Raw genomic sequence first — 25,985 nt, forward strand, 5'->3', positions numbered from 1 at the left:
GAGAATCTCTAGTTGCATCTATGTTGCTGCAAATGGCATTGTTGTATTCTTTTTTTTAGGGCTGAATAGTAGTATTCCATTGTATATATGTACCACGTCTTCTTTTAATTTTTTTTTAGGGGCCACACTTGTGGCATATGGAAGTTCCTGGGCTACGGAGTCATTCAGAACTGCAGCTGCCAGCCTACGCCACAGCCACAGCAACACCAGATCCCAGCCACATCTGCGAACAGCTTGCAGATCCTTAACCCACTGAGTGAGGCTGGGGATCAAACTTGCATCCTCATGGACCATGTGTTGGGTTCTTAACACATGCCACAACACCACTATGCCACAACAGGAACTCTGTACCATCTTCTTAATCAGTTCATCTGTTGATGGACATTTAGTTTGTTTCTATGTCTTGGCTATTGTGAACAGTACTGCAGTGAACATAGGGTGTGCCTGCCCTTTACTCTGACCTATAAGTTGGTTATTTAAAAAGTCAGTTATAGGGAGACTCATTTAAAAAGCTGGAAACACTTGTTAAAGGTGATTTAACCTAGACTCTATAACTGAACATTTCTTTGCCAATCTCTTGGAGTAGGGGGTCAAAGGCTTTTTCTGAGGATCACGTACCTACTAGTCAGAGCGCCCATTTCCTTTCTTGCATAAATGACTCTGGAAATATAGCTACAATTTCTAGTTGTGTTTTATTTAAAAATAGAATAACAACTTAAAGATACATGAGAAGAAAGCAGAGAGCATTTGAAAAATGCTTTTCCCTTGTCCCTTGCTGTCATCTCACCTATATCCAACTCAGCAACACCTCGAGCAACATTCCTTACCTGGTACTTCCTGGAGATTCAGCAGAATTTTTGTGGAAGCAAGGTCTCTTTTCGCTCTCTTGTTTCATCAGTTCAGGCAGCATGCGGTTCAATTAGGTCGTTACAGTAACAGGTCCACCTGGTATAAATCTGGGACCAAACATAAGCACTTCTTAGTAAGCATGCAACTCAAGGGTTGAGGACAAACCAGGCAAACTCTCTAGAAATTAACCCGGGAGCTGCATGGGTTCAATGTGGCACAGCCTTTTGTTGTTATCTTTTACCCAGAAGAAACAAAGAGTGTCTGTTCATCTGACCAGATGGTTGAAGGCAAATCAATTTAGAGAGGTTCTGCAGAAAGAGGTCAAGAGCTGAACTTCTACCCTCAATTCCCAGTAAAATAATAACCATCTATTGTGAGCATGCTGTGTGCTGGGCATTGCATGTTAGTTCATCTGTGCCTTTCACAGGAATGTCACTGATTAGGAAACCAAGGCCCAGAAGGATGGTGTTGTGCCAGGTTATAGCTGGACCAAGTAGGAACTTTGAATCCAGGCTGTCTGACCCTAGGATTTACTGAGCTCCCCAATTTAGGACCAATAGTCAGAAGTCCTCCAGCTAGATTTCTGTTTTCCCTATCTGGGCTTGAGGGGTGTCGGGGTGTTTAAAAGTCACTAGCCGCCTGGTGGAGTGTAGGCCCTCGGGGGTGATGCAGGATGCTTGTTGTTCAGAATGCACCTCTTCACCTTTTCCTGGCTGTAATGAGGATTGTCTCATCTCACATCTTTGCCTCTTTCTGTGCCCTCATACGTCGGGGCTGAGAAAAAAAGAGGCAAGACTGGATGTTACCATTGAACTGTTTGTTCTAGATTTGGATTTTTTTAAGTTTGGCATTTGAGCAGAATCACAAGTTATAGAAAGTGGTAATTGCTAGACATTTGAGGTCTGATTCACCGACACTACCGTAATTAAAAGAAAACCTGTATAGATCTGCTCCATTTTATCCTAACTCACTAGCATGTTTTTTAAATGATGACCCTAGATATTTCAAAAATAGCATTTATGTAGCTGTCGAAGCCTTCAAGGGATCTTCTGTTCATATGTCTCAAAGTTATCCTAATAATAGGAGTTTGCCTGAGCACGAAATTCATAGGGAAGTGACCATAGAAAGTGAACCACACGGGCCTAGAAAGGCAGCTTTAAAATAGAGTGTAGAAATTAAGCAGCTTGACAGTTCTTTCAGGAGGTACATTTATGAAGTATTGAGAGCCCAAGTGTAATGATTTCATTTGGTCAGAGTGTTAATGAATTTTGAATTGAGGCAGTTGTGATTAAGCCTGTTGCCTTTTCCAACACTAATCATTATTAAAATGATGATTGATCTTAGTGATTATGAGACCATTAAAAAGGCATCTGCCTATGCCCGAATTAACAGGATGGATGTAATTTTTGTCGTTGTAGCCAGACAGGACTTTACTGCTGGTGATTTCAATGTGCTTGTTTATTTAGGCTTTTTCCTGTGTTTTCTAAGCCTTTCATACTATTTTTTGTCACAAGGTACAAACGTTGGGGGTGGAGGGTAGTGCTTGGGGTGCCCCCCCACCCCCACCCTGCCGGGCCTGAGCACTGAGACATGAAAGGGAACCGAGTGGGGTGGGTTCTCACCTTCCAAGAACCCTAACCTTTTGGGGGAGAGGCTTGTGATGGCCCTTCCTGGGAACGTTCACAACACAGCCACATGGTGACAGCGGCCACTTGATGGAGGGCAAACCGTCTGCCAGGTGTTTCCACCATCAGTATTAATACTTAGTTCCCCCGGGGGGTGGGGGGGAGCCCTGTTGAGAGGATGAGGAAAGTGCCACTTGAGAATTTCAGTGCTCTCCTTCAGGCCACACAGCTGGTCTGGCAGACCTGGGATTTGAATGTGTCCCTCATCATGTGCAGTCTTGTGCTTCCTTAAAATATTGTTCTGACCCAAAAACATGCTTCAAAAGGACAGCCTCAGACTCTGTGGAGCCCACCCAGCTCACCGGGCCTTTTTCCTAACTGACTACCTATCCCATCAAACAGCTAGAGAAGAGAGGCCCCTTCTCTCCCCTGTGTCCCTGTGTGGATTATAGACGCCCCGGTCCCAGTGTGTGTGCCTGACGGCAAGCAGCCCTGTGCCTGCTGAATGACATACATGACTCGTTGGCCTACAAGCTCCAGTCTTGGGTGGGGATCATGGCCCCGGTCTTCAGATGCACCCATGCTCCCTACCCTGCTTCTCTGCACCACTGCCCCACTTAGGGCCCGGGCTCTGTGTGTGTGTGTGTGTGTGGGTGGGTGGGTGGGTGTGTGATTTCACCCTGTCCTGGTGAGCCATTTCTCATGTGGACTGGGGGTGGTTGAGGGAAGGTGAGCATCTCGTCCTCCCTTATGCCTTCCATGTCCCACTGCAAACCTGTGTCTTCTTCCCTCCCATCTCGATCTCGCCCACTCTCCTTTCCTCCTTCTCCAGATGACCCTGGAGCCAGCTGACTCCCAGGATGGGCCCTCATCTCCCAGGACAGACAGGGAACTCACTGAGCAACCTCAACCTGAGTCTATGTTGCCTTACCTGGAGATGCACTTCTTCCTTGAGGAACAGACCTAGAACGTGCACCTCTATCCTCATCATTTGGATGTTTGGCTCTGTTAGGGATTCTTAACTACCATTTAACTTAAGGAATTTTGTGATGTGTGTGTGTGTGTGTGTGTGTGTGTGTGGAGAGGGAGAGTGTGTGTGAGCAAGCGTGGGAATAAGAGGGTGGTTATTTATCCCCACTGGTGTCCACTGGCAGGTCCGGATTATTGGCTTTTAGAGCTATGTTTTTCAACATTTTTTTGGCCAACAGTAACGTATATTTTACATTGTAGCTCACAAACATCTGTGTCTATCATCTGAAACATGAGTTTGATGAAAACATACTTGCTAAATTCTGATATTTCGTATGCATTCTCATATTTTCCATTCTATTTTATTTCGTTTTTCAAAAATTTCTGTAAACTGGAGTTCCCATTATGGCGCCGTAGAAATGAATCTGACTAGTATCCATGAAGATGCGGGTTGGTTCCCTGGCCTCGCTCAGTGGGTCAGTGATCTGGCATTGCCGTGAGCTGTGGTGTAGCTTGCAGACGTGGTTTGGATCTAGTGTGGCTGTGGCTGTGGCTGTGGTGTAGACTAGCAGCTGTAGCTGTGATCCGACCCCTACCCTGGGAACTTCCATATGCTGCTGGTGTGGCCATAAAAAGAAAAAAAGTATGTAAACTGAAAAATTCATTTCATATGTATTCCATTTTAAGTATCCTCTCCACTATGGGATAAATTCCATGAAGAAAGGCAAGAATTCATCTAATTCCTATAATTAGTGCTCAATTCATATTGTCAGCTGATTCTTCTCTCTATGCAGATATTCTGGGGAAACATTTTTACGCTCTAAGAAATAGTTTCATTCGAAAGATAACAAAAGAAAAGGTGACTTGTGTCATGGGTCTGCTTTTCTCCCATAGTAACTGTGAGAAATCTCAGAGACACATGACTAGAAATGTCTTCATAGTAGACCTACCTAAAAGGAGAGCCAGAGAGTCAGTCCTCCATGATCCTGCTCTCGGAGACGAGCCTTTTCACTTTCAGGTATCAGAGCTGCAGACTGGCTTATGAGGAGATCTCTTCAGACATCAAGGGGATCATATTATCCCTGTAATAATGTATCATGGACACCCTTCCCTGCCCTTACATGTAGGTCTACTGCCTTCTTTTTAAGAGCTGTTTTGTATTCTTGTTGCCTAGAGTTCTTTTTCGGAGCAAGGCAGATGTTGCCTTAAAAAGAACAGTAGAAATGAGCAACCAGCCCCAGCCACCTGACCAAATAGAATCCCCTCTAGTAAATGCTTCAGAGAAGCAGTTGGTTTTCCTGGGAATGGAATTGCCCATAGAATGTCTGTGTGGGTTCAGAGTTTGGGGGACTGCAGAGCCCTCCCTCTGGCTTCTGGGAGGTGTCAAGTGACAGATGTGGGGGAGGTTTGATGGATCAACGTGAGGGACGCTCCCTAGCTCTGGAGTGGGTCTGCAGACACTCAGTTCTGCTTAGTCATTGCCTTGGGTATTGATTTCCACTTCAGGGCCACACTTAGGTGGCGCCTGGTTTTGAAGCCACGCAATGTCTTTTAAATTAACTTAATTTTACTTTCTAATACCAAAACAACGATGAATTACAGGCACAGAGTTATTAATCTTCTGAGTAAATGTATCACATATTTTATCTCAATTATAGCCTCTACACTTTATGTATTTTTCATCTTTGATTCATGAATTTATTCAGAAAGAAATGATCTATGTTCCTATAGTCTCATTACATTCACTGGGGAGAAAAAGGTGGCCACGAATTAGAGTTCATCCCACAGTGTGGTTTTTATGGTGGAGACAGCTGGTAAGCTGAGTGGTGCCTTTCCCCTTGCCCCCCCCGCCCCACCCCATAGGCATCTGCCCCTTTGCTAGAACAGTGGAGGGAGGGGGTGACACAGGGCCTGGGAGCCAGGCATGCTTCACCTCCAGAGTGTTCTGTTCTATGATGGTCCATAGATGGATATTGCTGGAAAGTCTGGGAGGTGTAGGAGCCGGTGCAGATGGGACAACCATCCCCCTCAGAGCAGAGCCGGTGCTGACCCTGGGCCCTACAGGGAGGTCGGGGGAGATGCCTGCCCTGTGGGCATGCAGGCCTGCAGGGTTGGTGGCGAGCTGGCCTGTTGTACCCAGGCTCACATAGTGAGTAGTTAGCAGTTGCTTCTCGCTAGGCCCTGTGCTGTTGGGGCACATGTCCAGACCAGGGAAGCATGTGACACAGACACGGCAGTAAAATGAGCCAGCATCTTTGGGTGTGAGCCCAATGTGTTCTACATGTGTTACCTCATTCACACTCAACAAACTGGGTCCATTTCTGTCCTTCTCATTTTATGATGATCAAGTCCACAGAGCCAGTTCGTGGCAGAGCCAGAACCTGACATGGGCTCTTTTCCCTGTCTGGACAAGGTCACAGTGCATCTGAACACATGACTGCAAACATTCTTAAATGGGAGGCGCACCACCCAGCAGGTGTCCACATTTGTACAGTTGGCAGCTCCGCCTCCAGGGTGCATCCTCAGGTACTCAGTCCAAGATGCCTGAATGCCCCTAGGAGGTCCTGGTGGGGCTTTGTAAAAACCCAGGTGAGGGTGGGCAGGCAGGGGCCCGGCAGAAAGGTGTGCTTCCCCACCAGGTGGGTGTAGTCAGGTCTCTCCAAATCAGAGGGCACCATCACTGTTCTTTGTTATTTCTGTTGACTATGCCCTTCATACATGAACGTAAATAATGCTTCTTGGCCTGACTCTCTAGCTTGGAGTAGTAGCTGAGATAAGTGATCAGAATGTGCCGTGTCCGGGGGGGCACGTGGGGTGTTTATAGGGGTGCATGTGAGCAGCAGGGACGTGGAGTGAGATTGCACTTAGAATGCAGACGTCAGGAAATTTAACCATAGACAAATGTGAAAGGCTTTTCTTTTACTCTCTTAATGGAGAAAAGAATGACTCTGCCTTCTTGTCAAAATGAAGATGTTTGGTTTTAAGCTTACTCATTTCCGGCCTTGTTGAAATATTTGCTCATTTCTTTTCAGCCAAGGAGGTGGACATATTGGAGCATTTGGCTCATGTCAGGCAAAGGAAGCAATGCTAAGAAAAGACTTCTTTTCTAGAAGGATGGGGTTTGGCAGTTTTCACATGACCTGGGCCCCCCTAGGTCCCAGGGAGGCAGAGAGCTACTTTGATCAGCCCCATGTGGCGCACATAATCTTACTGCCATTTACCTTGACCTGAGCTGTCAGAATGGGATATAAAGGCCTGACGCCTAGGAGAGGTGAGTGGCATGCCCATGGGGCTCCCTGACCGTGAGACAAGGTCTCGGCCCAGGTGCTCAGAAATGCAGCGTCAGGCTCTGCTTTTTTTTTTCCTCTTTTGTGAATGATGACATCTTAGTGTTTATGGTGGCTAAATGCTCAGTTCTCTGCTCTGTATAGTGCTCTTCAGAGGTGTATGCAATGGATCTTGCCCTCAAGGTACTGACAATCTACAAGTAACACAACACCTCATAGGTTCACTTTCCCAAGTTACCAGGAGCCCTGGAAAACAAGGGCAATGCCTTGCCCCTCTCTGCTCTCTTTCATGACCTGGTGCGTAGTTGGTGCTCAGGCATTTGTTGCTGTGATTTACTGTCATGATTAAGTGTGTTTGGTGCAACTTGTAACAGTCTTGACTCACGTGCCTGCTCTAGTCTGGGGGTGATGCCTGATTGGGTACCGTGTTAAGCTGCATTAGATACAGTGGGAGGAGTGCTGGCTGGAGACCAGCGAGGGAGGGGTGTCTGCTGCAGGGGCACCTGGGAGCAGGGGCAGTAGGCACATGGCAGTCATTTGTCTTTTCCGATAAGTACATTGTGCTTACAGCAGAGGGGGGTGGAAGAGTGCTCAGAGGAAATGAAACTCCCCAGTCTTCCCTGAAAGGGAGGGGCAGGATTTAGAGAAATAGAAAGAAGTGCTTTCAGTGGTGGAGAAGTACAATGACAGAGACCACGGGTACCAGTGAGTCTGACATATATGCAGGGTATTATGGGAGTTGACAGACTGGAGCAGAGGGAGTAGAGGAGGAGGAAGGAGACTTGGGTAGGACGGAGGCCCTGTGCCTGGTGGGGTGACATGTCAGCTGGTGGTTGGTAGGCAGAGTGTAGACAGATTGTGTAGAGGTCCTTGGGGATGCCAGATGGAGGAATTTAGGCGTGATACAGTCCCATGCTTTTCATGAAGCTTTCCCAAATGCTCCAGACACAATTAATTGCTCCATTCCACATCTCCCCACAGGAGATTCCCAGTACTCTGCTTTAGCTTTGATTGTCATCTGCCGTGTCTGGAAATGTTTCTGTATACATCTGCTGTCCTCCTCCAGGACATGGATGGTGTCTTAGCCATCTTTAATCTTCACTGCTCAGGACTGCACCTGGTATGGAATAGACATCCAGGGAATGCGGTTGAATCAAATGGGAATAGGGTGCCTGCACTGCCAACCAAGGTGGGGCAAAGGAGGGCAGTGCCTCTGTGGTGAAGCTGGGTGAAGAGAGTATGGCTGCCAACTGTCCCCACTACCAAGGGAACTCAGTCTGTGTCCCAGGATGGGTGGGCTGAGAAGCAAGGCAAGTCTCAGGCATCAAGTTTACAGGGGTGTGTAGAATCCTGGAAGCCAGGTGGAATTGAAGGCGGAACAGAGAAAAGATGAGGTGGAAGGAGGAAATTTGGAGAACTGAGACTAGGTGAATTCCCAGAGTCAATGACTTTGCAAGGCTCATGGATCCTATGCATGGAGAACCATCCCTAAGCCTGTGAGTCAAAGGGAATTATCCAAGGAGTTGAATCTCTTGAGAGATGAGGAGTTGCTGAAGATTCTCTTAGATGCCTTAACTTTCAGAGAAGCAGAATGATCCTGTAGGCCCTGGGTATTAGCTGGGACTCTTTGGTTGCAGCTGACCAAAACCCCAATCCACACTGGCTCAGTTTATTGGCTCTTGTAACCAGAAAGCCCAAGGTGGGAGAATTTTGGCTTCAGGTTCAGCTTGATCCAGGGGCTCATATAGAGGCATCAGAGCTGGGTGCTTTCTTTATCTGAGCTTCTCTTTCTCTTTGACTCTCTTCCCATTTTTTGGCCTGGTGTCTGTTAGTGTTGGCTTTTCATCTTCATGTCCTCATGGTAACTCTAGGCTTATAGCCTCTGAGGGCTAAATCAAGCCAATGACAGAACTTCTGGCCGAGAGGCTTAGTGAAACTCTGGATGAGTTCTACCTGACTTGGTTGGTAGGTACTGGGTCACATGCCTATCCTTGAACCAATAACCTGGGTCACACGCCGACCCATGTAGCCCCTGGACTGAAAGCAGGAAGACTCAGTTCTCAGAGGAAAGTCAGGGAACTGTTACCCTGAAAGTTTTGCTGGGTGGCAAGACCATAATGAGCTACCCTCGGCCAGCTGCTTTCTTTAGCCCCTGTAGCACAGCAGCAGCTGCCTCTGCCCTGCTGGGGAATGAGGAGGCCACATCTAGAGAGAGTGCCCTGTCAGCTTCCCCTGCTCTCTTCCCACGGGCCGGATGTCTTTGAAGTTGGTCTCCACGGAGTGATCGGCCAGGCCACCCGCTGGCCACCTCCATTTGTCATCTCAAGTACATTCTGGATGGCACCCTGGGCAGTGGCCCTGCCTGGCCTGGATGGTCATGAGGTCATTGGGCTGGCATCGGTCCTATTGATTTGTGTCTGTGTCCAATCCTCCTATCAGGACTCCACTTCTGGAGCCTGGGAGCACGGCCTTGCCCTGTCCTGTCCCGCGCAGCCTCTGATGGTGAGTGTCTGGCGGTCCCCAGGGCTCTTTCCCACTCCACTTATTCTGATTTTCACTGTCACCTGGTGGGCAAAGGTGACTATCCCAGTTTTACAGATGAGGAAGCCGAGAAGCAGAAGGGGTAAATGACAGCCTGGTGCCATGGGAGGTGAACTCACTCGCATCTTCCCCCTGATTTGTCCTTTTAAACCAAAGGTGAAGGAGAACGAAGGCACATTGACTATTCCTGCCAGCCTCTTCAGGTAAATGTGGCCTCAGCTGTCCTTGGCGGCCTGCTAGGCACATGCATCATGAATACCTGCAGAGGAAAGCGTGACCTCTGTTTATGTCCCAGCAAGCTTGAGCTGAGGCCACCTGCTGCTCCCCCTCCTGAGGTCCCTGGCAGAGTTGCTAGAGGTTGAAACCCTGTAAGAGTGGCAGTGGCTCCCAAGGGCACCTCCAGAAACATGAGGCAGTAGCTGAGAGTGTCTCTCGGGCAACATGGAGTGACCCAGTCACCTGACAAGGCAGCAGCTGCACTTGGATCTTGCTGCTTCTGGTTGGCTGTCTTCTCCAGGGTCCCTAGGCCCTCACATGGCTCCCCTCTGGGGCCCGAGTCTAGACATGGTTCATCAGATCATAGCGAATTGTGGATTCACAGCTGGAAGACATCATCCATTCAGGCTGCTTGTTTTACAGCTGAGAAGCAGAGGTCAAACCTCAGAACCTTATCTCAAGTCCCCCATGTCCTTCTCCCTTTAGCCTCCCCCTCTCCTCATACCTGTGCTCCTGCAGCTCTGGACCTCTCGTTGCCCTTGGCCCATTTGCCTTTGTGGGTGCTCCTCCCTCCAACTGGAGGCAGTTGTGTGTGCAGAGCAGGAGCTGTGAGGCTCTACCCGAATGTTTAGTTGTGGGCATTTTAATGGGGCTGGAGCCTGTGGTATTGTTATGGGTGGTATGTTTGTGGCCCTCCAGGTTCATGTGTTCAAAACTTAACTCCGGTGAGATGGTGTTTAGAGGTGGGGTCTTTGGGAGCTGATTGGGGTGGTTAGGTCTTGAGGGTAGGGCCTTCTTGATGGGATTAGTGACGTGAGAACAGGAGGAAGCGAGATCTCTACATGTATATACCCATCAGGGAAGGCCTGCCAGGACATCACGAGAAGGCAGCTGTCTACAAGCCTGGAAGAGGGCTCTCACCAGACCCCAGATCCACCAGCACCTTGATATTGGAATTCCCAGCCCCCAGACTGTAAGAAATAGGTCTCTGTTGTTTAAGCCATCCAGTCTATGGTATTTTGTTATGGCAGCTTGAATTGACTGAAATATAATTATGGAACTTCTAAGCGGGAAGGGCTGGTGAATAATGTTTGGTCAAAATCTCTCATTTTGCCTATCTATTTATTCATTTATAAATATCGAGTATATTTTTGTGCCAGACTTGGGAATACAGTGATGCATGAAATAGAAATGGTTTCTGATTTTATAAGAAATTATCACTTACTGAGAGACAAGTACCAAAGATACAGTTTTTTAAAAAAATTGTAATATTCCACTGTGAAATGACTGGCCAGTGGGGACCTGCTGTATAGCACAGGGAATTCTACCTCCAGTATTCTGTGATAATCTGTATGGGAAAAGAATCTGGAAAAGAAAGGATGAGTGTACATGTATAACTCAATCACTCTATTGTGCAGCAGAAATTCTCACAACACTGGAAATCAACTATATTTCAAGAAAACTTGACAAAATGAAAAAAATTCCATTGTGAATAGGGCTATGCAGAAATGCAGCAAGCTTTGACAGCATATACCAGGGGCTGGAATGTAGTATGGGAGATCAGCAAAGTTTTGCTGAGAAACTGTCATTTAAGTGGAGCCTTGAAACACAGGTAGAACTTAGCCTGATGAAAAGGCATGAATGGTGGAGTGGTGGTTCTAGAGCAAGGGAACAGGACGTGGCCCTGAGTCAGTCACGGCAGAGCCAGGGCCAGCAGAGGACAACTCCCAGCCCTGGGTTCTCACCACACCCTGTGCTGGGCTTCGGTGAGCCCGTTTCAGAGTCATGTGCTCCCACGGAGGGGAGGTGACATAGGCGGGGCAGGTTCACGGGGGCGGGGTTGGGTGGAGGTGAAACAGGGTGGGCAGAGGCATGTGGAAGGGAAAGCCTGGACTTGGTGGTACAGTGGGCGGGAGCAGGTTTGGCCATGACTTGGAGTGGAGGCTCCTGCAGGAGGGATGTGAACGAGGAGGAAGGTACAGGAGCCTGGACAGTGGTGAACATTCACTGGAGGCTCAGCTTGGGATTGAAAAGGGAGGGCTTCTGAGCTGTTGGAATCAGCTGTTGTCTCCATAGTCCGACCCCTTATGCCAGGCTTGTTCTAGGGAGGCTTTTTGGTAACGGGGAATGATTCCTACCCTGCCTATTTTTCTTTTTGGTACATATGTTAGAATCCCACATTCTCACATTTTTATAGCCCCTATAGGTCTTGCTTTGTTGCTTAATTCCTCCTCTACCTCCTAGTAGCCCCTGTGAGTACCTTATGTGGGCCCAGTACAGTGCTGGAAGCTGGGGTCACAACAATGGTGGGAGGTGATCTCTGCCCATGGGGAGCCCAGGCCTGCAGGAGGCAGAAGAGATATGTGTGCAGGGGAAACTCTGTTTTCTATTGCCAGCATGTACGTGTCAGGTTGACTAGGTCACCCAAGGTTGCTGGAGACACCCTCTCTGCTGCTGCCTCCCACTTCATCAGTTGCCCTGCAAAGACTTGGGCCCTGTGAGTAGATGAGCAAATCAAAGAGGTGAATCTTACCTGGCTCATCAAGCCTTTGTAGGTGAGGAGCTCTGTGAAGGTAGGGGTCAGGCTTTCTGAGGAGGAACCAGGTGCTCAGGAATGGATGGATGGATGAAGGATGTATTGATGACGATGGATATTGTTACCACAGCACTTGAAAAAGGACGCTTGAATATAGGACGGCAGACAACCAAATACAATTAAGGATCCTGGCATCTGTAATTCCCTGCTAGGTGACAGTTTCTGTTTCTCAAGGCTCTACATGGGGTTCCCTGGTTTAGAGACTGTAGGTTTGGAGCCTCTCCTGTTCAGTGAAACATCAGTGTATAAAGAAGATAAATCAGGGTTCAGAATTAGATTCTGAGCCTTTATGTCTCTAGTGACTTGAATCTCATAGGGGACTTTGATCCACATGATAGGGTGGTCTCTGGGTAAGAACTGGTTCTTTCTTGAGAGATGGTTTGGGTGTCTCTGCCCACCCAGGATCCTCGGTGAGTGGGGAGGATCCTTGCTGGTGGCTGGGTGCGTGTCACGAGCACATGGCTGTTCCTGGCCAGTGCAGGGAGACTGGGATGCAGGAGTCATGTACTCTTTTCATTTATCCTGGAGTAGAGCTTTTAATGTGCAGCCCCTGCCCAGAGGTCACCTCATTTCAAGTTCATTCAGGAGAGCTCTTGCTTGTCTCTCTATACCCGTCCCATCCCTTCATCCTCACCATTGTTTAGTCCTCATGCTCCCCCTCCATCCTGGCTACTGGCTCCGTATCTTCTCTGTGAGACGTCCCACAGGTCCTTTAGCCAGGTGCATGTTGCCATCTCACCCCATGAGAAACCTGACTTTTCCTGGTGGCTTCCTTTTCAAATGACTAACTGAACATTCTCTTTCTCTGCTGAACAGTCGTCTTGTGAAGTAATTACCTTCCCTTCCCATAATTGCTGTTCTGCAAGATGTTTTTTCTTTTCAGGCCTGCACCTGAAGCATATGGCAGTTCCCAGGCTAGGGGTCTAATCAGAGCTGCAGCTGCCAGCCTGCCCCACAGCCATGGCAATACTGGGTCTGAGCCACATCTGTGACCTACACTGAAGCCTGTGGCAATGCCACATCCTTAACTCAGTGAGGCCAGGGATCGAACCAGCATCTTCACGGATACTGTGTTGGGTTCTTAGCCCACTGAGCCACAATAGGAACTCCTACAAGAATTTTTTAAACACTACATTTGCTTGATGTAGAGATGTCCTTTTTTTAAAAAGGAGTACTTTTAAGCGCAGGACTGGGGACCCTGCTGACACTGGCTTCTAGGCAAACTGGCTGGTTGTGTTCTCTGGGCTGTGATGGTTCAGCTGGCATTATGTTAGAGTCTCTGTAATAAAGAGTCACATTAAAGCAAGGTTATATTTCTTATAATCAATTCCATCAAGTAATGCACCGAGGATTCTGGAAAGAGAAACCAAAGTCTTCAAAAAGGCGAGAGAGGAGGACAAGAGAAAGAGATAAAAGAGCCCAAACAATTCAGTTACATGAATGGGCCTAGTATTATTGTGGCAAAATTACTTATAAATAAAAGCTAAAGAGGAAAAACAAGCTGTGTTTGGTAGGTGTACTCTGTGTTCCCTGTCTTGTTTTTCTGCTCTAAAGTATAAAACGCTGTGTTGACGTAGGGATGTAACTGCTATGAATATTGATGGCAGCCAAAGCCTTTTTTTCCTGTCTGTCCCAGTAAATAAAGCAGAAAGGATAAAGAGGGAGGAAGAATTATAAAATCAGCTTGCTCTTTCCAGCTCATCTTGCTCCCTTACAGCTCTAAACTCTCAAAAAGACGCTGACAAGCTACTTTCGGTGGTCAGGGTCCAATTTGAGTACAATCGATGGATGTTTTCAGGGGTTTCTGCTTCTGGTTAAAGCTACAGAGTTGCTTTTCCTTGTAGCTCCCACAGTTAGTGTCACTGCCTCATGGAAGCCTTGGTGGATTTCTCCTCTGTAGCGAGTAGTAAAGTCGGTTGCTATACCTAAGAACGTACACAGTGGCATGAGGGCACCTCCCATGGGAGCCTGCCAGCCGGGGGTGTGGCAGTGAACTGGAAGATGAGCCCTTGCTCTGGTGAGGCTCACGAGGACTCCAGAGAGTAAACAGGAGAGTCCTTAGAGGTCCGTGTGGCACGAGGTGCTGGGGTGGGCATGCTGCTGCTCTGGGAGATTTCAGCTTCTTATCCCAGCTTGGAGGGCATGGCTGGTGGTGCAGAGGGAGTGGGTCGAGGTCCAAGAAGGTCTTCACAGCCTGGTGAAGGGCGAAGGGTGCACGGGATAAGCCAGGCCGAGAGCAGCACCTGATGGGGAACCTGGAGGAAACGTGAGTATGGAGATTGGGGATGAGTGAGGCTTTTTATTCCTATTATGTTCTTTATTTATTTATTTATTTTTGAGCTAGGCTTGTTAAATTGAAAACATATTGACTCTGGCTAAGTCACACCACAGAGGAATTCGTTAGACCACTAAGATGGTGTCCCAGGGATCAAGGGGTGCCCCAAGGGCCAGTTAGGAATGGCAGGGACCTGGGGATGAGAGAGCCCATGGAACTGGCTAGTCAGCATTATGAGTGGGGAGTTGAGAATGGGGGTAGAGCCTGGGGTAACCCTACGGTTGGATGGTTCTCCTGCTGGTAAAGAGGAAAGATGCAGTGGCGAGTCTCTGTGATGTCCCACCCAGGACTGGGACTCGTCTGTGATCAAGGGGCGGTGCTCTGGTGGCAGATGGCTAGAGCGCAGGGTGGCTTGGGCAAAATCGTGCTCACATGGAACAAGAAAGTCTTTGCAGGAGGAAACTGATTTATCCCTTGGGTCTTATCAGATGCCTCAAGATGCAGAACTTGCTCTTCGTCAGTTCCCTCTCCTGGAGTGTTGTCTGCGTCCACATTCAAAACCCCCACCTCAGAGTTCCCCGTGGTGCAGTGGTTAACCAATCTGACTAGGAACCGTGAGGTTGTAGGTTCCATCCCTGGCTTTGCTCAGTGGGTTAAGGATCCGACATGAGCTGTGGTGTAGGTTACAGACGTGGCTCGGATCCCGAGTTGCTATGGCTGTGGCTGTGGCATAGGCCAGCAGCTATAGCTCCAATTAGACCCCTAGCTTGGGAACCTCCATATGCCACGGGAGTGGCCCTAGAAAAGGCAAAAAAAAAAAAAAAAAAAAAAGACAAAAAACCAAAAAACAACAAAAACAAACAAAAAACACAAAACCCTCACCTCCCTTACCAGGCTAAACTTTTCAAGGATATGGACCATAGTGGAGACATTTTTCTAATCCTGGCTCCTGGTGTGGGGCCCATCAAACAGAAGAGGTGCTCACTATTTCCTGAGCCAAATTTATTTGCATATATACCCACCCCCACCCTGGGCATCGTAATAAGTGAATTCTATGATTTCCATTTTCCTGAGGCATTGGTAACTTTCCTCAGGTCCCACAGAGGAGAATTAATATTAGCCGAGGCCTTTATGGCACATATGGAAGAGTTTTAATTACTGATGATTTTTCATTGGGTAATTATTTAAGTAGCTTTTTGCCAGTAACTGCCTCTTGTAAAATTATTCACACATATCCTGGCGGTCCATATTTCTATTCAATCCAAAGCTGTATGAAGAAAACCTTTATAGAAGAGGAAAGAGCCAACATTTTTAGACCTGCTGATGGATGCATTTTCTACAGCTCATGGAGTCACATGAGTTGGAACTGGAAAGGTCCTCAGAGCCTCTAGCCTGAGGGTGGCATCTCAGAGATCTGTGGCAGTCAGATGGGGGTGGCTGTTGGCTTTGTAAGGAGGACTTGGAGGCTGAGCCCAGGCCCTCTGGGAACACGTGTGGAGACCCCTCAGCAGTGTCAGCTGGGAGACCATCAGGCGGCCATGAACCTGCCATCCCCTTAGTATCTGGGTGCAGAAACTTAGGTCCAAAGGAGAGGAGAGTCACCTTGCCAAGGTCACCTTGCTGTTCAGTGACAAAGCCAACCCTGACTTAGAAGTCAGATGGAAACCCCGAGGGGCAGCGAGGGTCAAAGCAGATGCATCTTCCTTTCTTCCAAAGGACATTCTGTTCAAACCCAGGGGGATTGTCGTTGCACCCTTGTGCTTTTCTGGGCCTGGTTGGGCAGCCTTAGGAGGAAAACACGCTGTGTTTTGCAAGTGTGTGCAGATAACAAACATGCCTTTGCGTCCTCGGGAAAGTCACAGCACATACATCAGGGCAGGTGGCAGAATACAATTCATGCAGCCTGGGATGAGAAGCCTTTTATACATTGTTGCTTAAGAGAAATTTGGTGTTAGAATTAAAATGCCTGCTTGGTCCAGGTGTGGTATTAATTGTTTCATTTCTCGTAATAAAAGTTTGCTTGAAGAAGAATGCTTACGTCCCTGAGATACCGACTCTAATCCCTGTTTCCTTTTCTCTTTCTTCTCCTCCCCCAACCCTTTTTGGTTTTATTTCTTTGTTTCTTTTCACAGGAAAAAGTAGAATATGCCTTCCTGATTATTTTTACAGTCGAGACATTTTTGAAGATTATAGCGTATGGATTATTGCTACATCCTAATGCTTATGTTAGGAATGGATGGAATTTACTGGATTTTGTTATAGTGATAGTAGGGTAAGTCCTTTTATTTGTGGAAATGTTTTTTGGGGAGAGGGGGAGGCGGGAGTAACAGACACCCGTCTTTTAAGGGAATAGGCTTGTTCCTTGATGCTAGTAATTGGAGCCAGCACCTGTCAGGAGTTGTTTGAAGCCTGGTGATGCTGCTGCCAGTCTCTGGGCAGAGACTGACTTGAAATTCTCTCATTGTTGTCACTCCCTCCTTCAGTAATGTGTTAAGGAAAGAAGTTGAAGCTCAGCTCATCTTACAAGACCTTGGGCCTCCACACATAGGCCGGCCTTGATGGCGATTTGAGTCAAGGGTGTAGGGCTCTTATACTTAGCACCCCGTTAAGTTAAAAAAAATCAAATAAACCAGTAAAAAAGCAATAAATCCTTCATAGCAGTGAGATACTCTGCTATTTAACATTCCCTTGAGCAATGCTATTAATTTTTTCTGCTGACTTAGGGGGAAAGCTTTGGCACGCTACTATCCCATTTCAAATAACAAAACAAGTGTTTGAAAAAAATGTCAGATATCGGCATGAAATGAAATAAGCCAGAAGAATGCAGAGAAGCAGGCCTTCTCCCCCAAATCCTGTCACAGGAAGAAGACACCAACAGTTTCAGTGAAAGGAGAATGTTAAGATTAAAAAACAGCGGCCTGTGTTATTCTGGTCCTTCAACACCTGGAAATGTTGCCAGCAAGAGAAAAATGAATCTGTGTCAGAGGAATGCTGGGTCTTTGGACCAAATACCCACATAGGAAAATAAGATCTATCTTTTTTTGTGTGTGTGTGTGTGTGTGGTGGAATCCCTTGTAAGATCTATCCTTCTGCTGAGTCTTAGCTACCCAGCTGTAAAGTGGGTTGCTCCTAAAATTATATTTGTTTCTATGGAGATACACTGTTAAATGACCTCTTTGTTTTCAGCTCTATGACTTGGTTCCAATGCCTTTTGCAGTTGAGCAAGGTGACTTTTCTTGTGGATTATTCTTTACCATGAATCTTTTGGCATTTCATGGGAGATCAGTACTGCTGGATTTTGAGAGAAAGGGATACATTTGAGCCGTGTCCTTTCAAAGCTAGGAAGTTAAAGTGGGATCCAAAGTGGTGGCCCAACAGGATGATTAGATGTGCAGAGAAACATGTTAACTTTTGCAAAAACCAGTCTGGTACATAGGAATCTAAGGCGTTGCTCCAAAGTAGTGCAGCTAAAATGAACAGGTGATCGATATGTACCGTGCCTTCCTGTATTTGATGAACTCTAACAAAAAATGGCAAGCAGGAGCCTTACAGGTCTCTTGGTTCTGGAATAATCTTGCTATGCCTCTCCTGACTCTGGACTAGAGTCCAGTGTAGCTAGAGGATGGAGATGCTTAAATCCACTTCTTTTGTCCGTACCCTACAATCAGCTCAGCTTTCTATCTGAAGGTGTTTTTGGACTCTAATACGGCACAAAGACAGGGAACCAAGCAGAATGTGGTGGTCTCATTGAGTTGAAGAGCCAGAGATGAGTGTTTAGGAAAGCTGAGGGGGTCAAAATTTATGAAGTATAGTATGGGAGCAGGGAGGAAGCTACTCAGAAAAAGAGCTCCATAAATATGCCTTGGAGTCCTCTTCAGTTTTGGCTAAAGACTAGGTTACACTTACCTGGGGTGATATTCTGTAAGGCCAAGCAAAGAATACTGCTAGGGGAAAGAGAAAAGCTGGGGTAGAGCTCACATTGGTCTGGGAATTGTTTGAGTTATGACCAACCAGAGTGGAACCCTGCACTGTCAGTAGAGACCCCAGAAGGGCTATTGGTAGTATGGCTAAACTACCTCTAGAGCAGGGGTTTGCAAACTATGATCAATGGACCAAATTCAGCCTGTTACAGATTTTTGTAAATAAAGTTTTATTGTTACACAGGGACAAGCATTTGTTTACATAGTTGAGTTGATTAGTTTAGGTCCACAGAACTTAAAGAATTTACTGTCTGACCCCTTACAAAACAATTTTTCTAACTCCTGCTCTAGAATAAAAACCATCTAAAACCTTTGTTAATACTATTTGTAAAGAAGACTGAAAAGGAGCAAACTGACATGCAAGTAACTTAGGTGTCTACCAAAATAATACTCAACACTGTAGAGGACGACCACAAAATCCAGTCAAATATTACTTGATTGAACACATGAAGAACTGTGACTCATAACCAGGAGGAAATCCATGAATAGAAATAGACCTAGAAATAACAGGAGATGATAGAATTAGTGGAGAATTACTTTACAAGACTTTTAAAACAGCTATTAGAAATACATTTATGGACTTAAGAGGAACATACAAATACAGTGACCAAAGGTGGGGCCACGTAAAAAAAGAACCAAATGGGACTTTGAGGACTGGAAAATAAATCTGAAGTGAAAACGTCCCTGGATTGCTTAATAGCAGATTAGACACAATAGAAGAAAATAATCAAGGAGTTTGAAGATATGGCAATAACACAGAGAATAATGATGGAAAATAAATGAGCACCAACTGACCTGTGGGGCAATATCAAGTAATCTAACATACACATATATTTGGAAGCCCAGAAGATAGAAGATAGAGGAGAGACAGAAAAAAAACCTCAATAAATAGTTGACATTTTATAAATGTGATGAAGAATATAAATTCACAAATCCAAGGAGCTTAACAAAACCCAAGCAAAATAAACATGAAGAAGGTTACATCAAGACACATCATGATCATAATCAAATTGCCAAAACCAAAGATAGAGCATCTTAAAACTAGAGGGAAAGACACTGTAGATATCTTGTCAGCAATGGTGCAAACCAGGAAACAATAGACATTTTTTAAGTGCTAAGAAAAAATGTCAACCTAGAAGTTTTATTCAATGACGATATCTTTAAAAATTAGAGTAAGAAAGAAAAATTTTAGGCAAACCACAGCTGAGAATTCACCGCCAGGAAACCTGTACCTTCAAATATTAAAGGAATTTCTTCACATTAAAGGAAAATGACAACAGATAGAAATGTGGATCTAAAAGAAATGAAGAATGCCAGAAAGGATAAATGCATATGTAAATATAAAAACATTTTTCTCATCTTAAAATCTCTTTCAAAGTAACTGATTAAAGCAAAAATACCAATGTAGTGTGGGGTTTATAGCAACTATAATAGTAAAATATATGACAACATTAGCACAAAGGACAGAAACAAGGAAAAATCCAAATACTATAGAACAGTATTTGTGCAGTTGGTGGAGTTATTATCTGAAGGTAGACACATCTGATAAGATGTGTATTGTAAATCCTAGAGCACAGTCCAGCAAAATTCAGCCCATAGACCAAAAATGGTTTACTGCCCTTCCTTTCTACTACATTGATAAAGCATTTTGTTGTCTGCTTTAGCAGGTTAAGTTTTATTGGAAGATAGTCATACTCATTCATATTTACGGCTATTTGGTGTTAGGATGGAAAAGTTGAGTAGTTGTGACAGAAATTCTCTGGCCTGCAAATCCTAAAAGTGTTACTATCTGGTGATAATACTCTACCAAAAACTTCTGCTGACACTTGATCTAGAGGAGACACTAGAAAAATAGAGAGATAATTCTGTGTTGGAGAGTAAATGGAATTTTTTTTTTTAAAGTAGGGAAGAAAAGTATATCAGACAGGGCAAATAGAAAACAAATATCAAGATGGTAGATTTAAACCCAGCTACACCCTTATTTAAAATCCAGAGGTTATCAGATTTTATATATGTATAAAGATAACACTGAGTTCTATAGTGTCTAAAAGATACCTAATTTATAAAGACAGATAATTTGAAAGTGAAAGGACAGAAGAATATATATCATGCAAAAGTAATAAAAAAATCTGTATTAATAACAAAGTAGGCTACAGAACAAGGAATATTATCAAGGATAAAGAAAGACACTTCATGAGAGTTCTCATCATGGCTCAGTGATAATGAACCCAACAAGTATCCATGAGACGCAGGTTTGGCCCCTGGCCTTGCTCAGTGGGTTAAGGATGTGGCATTCTTGTGAGCTGTGGTGTAGGTCACAGATGCGGCTCAGATCTAGCATTGCTGTGGCTGTGGCATAGGCCAGCAAATACAGCTCCAATTTGACCCCTAGCCTGGGAACTTCCATATGTCACAGGTGCCGCCCTTAAAAAAAGACAAAAAAAGAAAAGAAAAAAGAAAGACATTTCGTGATGTTAAAGGAGTCATCTCACGAAGAAGATATAATTATATATGTGTATATATAATATATATACATACATGCACACCTAATAGTAGAGCCTCAAAAGCGCGAATTGATAGAACTGAAAGGAGGAATAGACAAATCTTCAGTTCTCGTTGTGCATTTTAATACTCCTCTCTTGAGGAATGTTGGTAGAACATCTAGATAGAAGAATACTAAGGATACAGGGAGATTTGAACAGTGCCATCATTCAACTTGGCTGAATTGACTTTTTAAAAATACCACAACCAACAAGAGCAGAATATATATTCTTTCTACATGTACATGGAACATGAAGCAAGAAAGACATATTCTGGGCCATAAAGTAAATCTCAATGAATTCAAGATTAAAATCTTATAAAATTATGTGTTTTGAATGAATTTAGGAATGTTTTTGGATAAAAGGTCACTGTAAAAAAGCATGTGAATTTCTATGCATTAGTCATGAACAGTTGGAAAGTGAAAATTCAAAGACATCATTATTTACTATAGCATCAAAAGACATGCACTATTTAGGAATAAACAGTGCACTGAAAATGATAAACCTGCTGAGAGGAATTAAAATCTAAACATATGGAGTAATGTACTATGTTCATGGACTGGAAGATTCAATATTATTAGGATATCAGCTCTTCAAATTGAGGTATAGATTGAATCCTAATCTGAATCCCAGCAAGGTTGTTATGGAGATAGATTTATTTTAAAAATTTATATGGAAATTAGACTAGCCAAAAGACATCTGTAAGAACAAATCTGGAACCTGATTTTAAGATTTCCTGTAAAGCTACAGTAGTCAAGACAGTGTGGTTTAGAATAAGTAATAGACAAAAATATCCATGGAACAGAATAGGGAGTCTAGAAGTAGGTCCATATGGAAGTGATCAATTGATTTTATACAAAGGTACCTAGATGACTCAATGGGTTGAGGAAAAAATTTTCAAGAAATAGTGCTGGAACAACTATTTATCCATTAAGAAAAAGAAGACTCCGGAGTTCCCGTCGTGGCGCAGTGGTTAACGAATCCGACTAGGAACCATGAGGTTGCGGGTTCGGTCCCTGCCCCTTGCTCAGTGGGTTAACGATCCGGCGTTGCCGTGAGCTGTGGTGTAGGTTGCAGACGCGGCTCGGATCCCGCGTTGCTGTGGCTCTGGCATAGGCCGGTGGCTACAGCTCCGATTCAACCCCTAGCCTGGGAACCTCCATATGCCGTGGGAGCGGCCCAAGAAATAGCAACAACAACAACACAACAAAAAAAAAGACAAAAGACAAAAAAAAAAAAAAAAAAAAAAGAAAAAGAAGACTCCATTCTTACCTCATATCATGTAAAAATATTACCTTAAAATGAATCATAGATCTATCTTTAAAAGCTACAACTATAACATTTCTAGGAGAAAATCTTTGGGGGTAGGCAGAGATTTTTTAGGACCCAAAAAGCTCTAGCCATAAAAGAAATAGTTGAAATTTTCAAACCTTAGCAAAATTTAAAACTTTTCTTCCAAAGAGACACTGAAGAAAATGAAAAGATAAAGGCACACATTGGGAAATAATATCCCCAATACACACACACACACACACACACACACACACACACACACACATATATATATATATGACGAGGGACTTGTATTCAGAATTTGTAAAGAACTCTTACAATGCAAAGGTAAAAAGACCCAGTCCATAAAGGGGCAAAAGATTGGAACAGATCTTCACAAAAGAAGATATGTAAATGGTCAGCAAGCACTTGTCATATGTACTAAGTTGAACTCAGAGACCAGAAAAAGAGTTTAAAAAGAAAAAAAATAAATTATGTCTTCTCTTGAATCATATTCCTACTCACTAAAGTTGCCAATTGCAGACTCTGTCTTTATCCAATGGATTTTTTGTTCCAAGTCAACCATGACTATTGCTTTTGTCAAGATTCCCAATACCAGAGACGTTAAGAAAGTAACTGATATTTCCAAAATGTGAACTGTTAATAATGTGACCACAAGAGAGTTCAACGTGTTGACAGGAGTTGATATTATTCTGTGGATAGAGAAGTTTGGCTTTTATCCCACTCCTCTAATTTTTCAATAAACATCTCTTTTCAAGCCGCCAAGACTCCTCACTTAAACTTTTGTGAACATAGGGGGCTCATTCTGGTGCTTCTACTTAGTGTCAGCTTGGGTGGCTACCTGCTTTTTTTTTTCTCTCCTGTCTTGGGTTAAACTTTTTAATAACAGTCTAGGATCAAATACTTTCTCCTCTTGTCCTCATCTCTTCAGGCACATGGTACTTGTTTGGGGGGTACTGTGAAATGAGTAGAATCACAGACTGTTCTCTAGGAAGGGCAGAACTCAGGATCATTTCATCCAGTTTTCTCAGTTGACAGAGAAGGCAAGAAAGGCCTGATGCTTCCTAATGCTTAGGAACAGAAGCCAGCCCTGACCTCTTACACCCTCTGGCCGTCTGGAAACAGCAGCCAGCTTCCCTCTCTGACATGCTCCTCTGTGATGGCAGAGACATTGGTCACGTGTCTTCAAGGACATTGCTGAAGAAGAGGGGAGAAAAGGGTCAATAAAGTGTAGATTGCAAAACACTGATACTTGAGAGCAATCTTATGATACGTGCATAAATTACTCTCCTAACCCTTTGGGATGAAAATTCTTGTGGCTGCTGCATTTCAGAAGAGTTTGAGGTTTTTCTTTCTTCCTTTTGCTTTGTGTTTGTGATGCTGTGAACTTCTTTTGTAGGGGACACTTTTAACTTTAGCCTTGCTGCAAGGGGTTACAGTAATTAAAAAACTATGCTAATGAGAGACCTGTCATAAACTTGATATGTTGCCCCACTCGTAACCAGAAAGAGCCCACCATCTGTAGCTTTGAAAAGGTAAAGGCCTTTCCCTTCCCCTCCCCCCCGCAATCTAGATTCATTGCTAATTGCAGAACTGTTATTAAAACAGATGACTGGTCTTTAAATGCCCCCAGAATGACATGACTGTGCCCAATCAGGACTGTAATCAGACCACCCGGTATTTTATGGTCTTAGTGATCCAGAGGCATGCCAGTGGGGGCAGAGTTTCTGCTTTGGCTGCTAATTAAACTTGAGAAACCTTTTCTTTGTTGCTGGGCCAATCATTCCCCCAATCTGATTGGCCAGCGTTGATTCTATTTGAAATGGGCAAATTTCTATTTATTCTGAAAAACAAGCAACATTTCCAAAGAACAAATGTTTATTTGAAAGAGCAAAAGTAACTGTCAAATGAGCGGATTGCCTGAAAATAGCTTTATCCGAAAAAACCTTCTGAGAGTAGGAAAAAATTTGTCATGGCTGCCAGATACAATATTATGCACATTTCAGAAGAGAAAATGACGAAATTAATACCTTCTCTTAGGTTATGGCTTTTGGCCTTTGCACAGCTCCTTAGCATCTGTGATTTAGCTTATCCCCTGAACATCTTGGTTGGGGTGGAGGTGGGGGTGGGGTGTGTCCGGGACTGTATTGGGAGTGGTATAACATATTAAGATCTGGGACGCTGGAGTGTTTATTCATTCATTGATTGATTCATCAGATGTTTTTTGAGTGCTTCCCGTGTGTGAGCAACTTGTTCTAGGCACTAGACTAGAACATACTAGATGAACAAATGAACACACAGTCTACAGTTCTCTGTCCTTATGGAACCTACATTTCTCTGAAGCCAACATACCAGGATTCTTGTGTTAGTTCTGCCACTAGTTGTGGGACCTTGGGCAAGTTACCTGTTCTCAGCAAGGTTTTGCTTCCTCGTGTGTAAAAAGGTGTTCAGCGTATTCCCACTGCATCACATTTTTGAGGATTACTGAGATCATTTATGTCAAGTGCTTAGTACATAGTAAGTGCTCATAAGTGGTAGCTTGATTATGGTCCTTACGGCTGTTGAAGCAGTTCCATCTGTTGTCATCATTGGACCCCTGGCAGGTCCCTTCTTCTAGGGAGCTGACTTGCTAGGATGCTCACAGGCAAGCAGGTAAGACCAGTCTTCATCCCCAGTCCTTTCAGATGTAGGGGTCACGGCCAGGGGTCAGCAGCCCCGTTCTTGCCTCTGCCTTGCTGCTTTCCCTTTATTTAAGCAGCAGCCATCCAGAATTAGCCCTAGTTCAAAAATAACTACTCTCACCATCCCTATTTTACTCCCCTGGGTGACAGACTCTAACATTTCTTCCTCTCTTCTTCTTTCAGATTGTTTAGTGTAATTTTGGAACAATTAACCAAAGAAACAGAAGGCGGTAACCACTCCAGTGGCAAGTCAGGGGGCTTTGATGTCAAAGCCCTCCGCGCCTTTCGAGTGTTACGACCACTTCGACTAGTATCAGGAGTGCCCAGTAAGCACGCTTCGTTTCCTATAAAGCCGGAGTTTGTTGATTTTCTTTCCTCTGGGTGGGTCTTGGGATTAGGAAATGGGGTGCGATGAGGTGAGTGGCTGTGTGCCAGCCAAGGGCTTTGCAAGCAACTGTGGAGGCCTTGGCCCTTGACAGAGCCTTTTTGCCTGTGTCATCACTTTGGGTCCCCGTGACAGCCCCGATGGGGAACTGGAGCTGAGGATTTTGTAGAAGAGAATCTTCTCAGTAGAGAGCTAAAGTAGGTGGTGGCAGGACACCTGGAATTCAGACCTCCTCATTCCATCCTGGTCTTTGTCCTCTGATACCTGCTGCCCTGGCTCCCTCCTACCCCGAGGCCTGCCCCTCTGAATGTGGTGGGTTACATAGATGAGGGTGTCGGAGGCCTCAAATGATTGCCTTTTTTTCAAAGTGGAAGCAGTAAAGGGCTGGAATCCTGAAAACTCCGCTTAACTCTTCACTGGAGGAACTGTGCCCACCCCGCTCCAGGGCAGAGATGGCTGCTCCTGTGTCTTCCCCGCACATTGGGCACAGTAATACCAGCTTGAAAGTTGTTGCGGAGACTGTACCGGTCACGCAGCAAGGGCCCTCAACACAAGGCCTGGAGCATAGTGGGGGCCCTCAGGGTATGAGATGCTGTTGTCATCTGCTAGGCTCTGATACCTGTCTGGGCCAGGCCCTCATTGGCTTCTCGCTCCTGATAGCCAGGCCAGGTTTAGCACTACCTGAGTTGGAACAGATGCCCTGCTATGCCCTGGCCAGGAACTTCCATAAAGAGTGTGGCGCGTGCTT

At 45.1% G+C, this 25,985-nt stretch overlaps 1 protein-coding gene across 50 annotated transcripts in view; it reads left to right on the top strand.

Moving 5' to 3' along the window:
• CACNA1D (calcium voltage-gated channel subunit alpha1 D) overlaps window positions 1-25,985 on the top strand; it is a 330,381-nt gene that overhangs the window by 152,751 nt on the left and 151,645 nt on the right. For 49 of the 50 annotated variants that reach the window (XR_014823264.1, XR_014823263.1, XR_014823262.1 and 46 more), the window contains exons 4-5: window positions 16,491-16,630; window positions 25,036-25,178. Coding sequence is in view for 43 of the 50 variants with exons in the window: in XM_084988621.1 (XP_084844747.1) it covers window positions 16,491-16,630; window positions 25,036-25,178 (283 nt within the window). In the remaining 7 variants the exon portion in view is untranslated. Of the gene's footprint in view, window positions 1-14,120; window positions 14,350-16,490; window positions 16,631-25,035; window positions 25,179-25,985 lie in introns of those variants that run through there. The other variant, XM_084988623.1, reaches the window with a different exon arrangement.

Source organism: Sus scrofa, chromosome 13, assembly GCF_054392235.1.
Source record: "Sus scrofa isolate SSC_HxYL_T2T_F1_AM1 chromosome 13, Sscrofa_HxYL_maternal_Yorkshire_Landrace_v2.0, whole genome shotgun sequence".
In the NCBI taxonomy this organism is placed as follows: Eukaryota; Metazoa; Chordata; class Mammalia; order Artiodactyla; family Suidae; genus Sus; species Sus scrofa.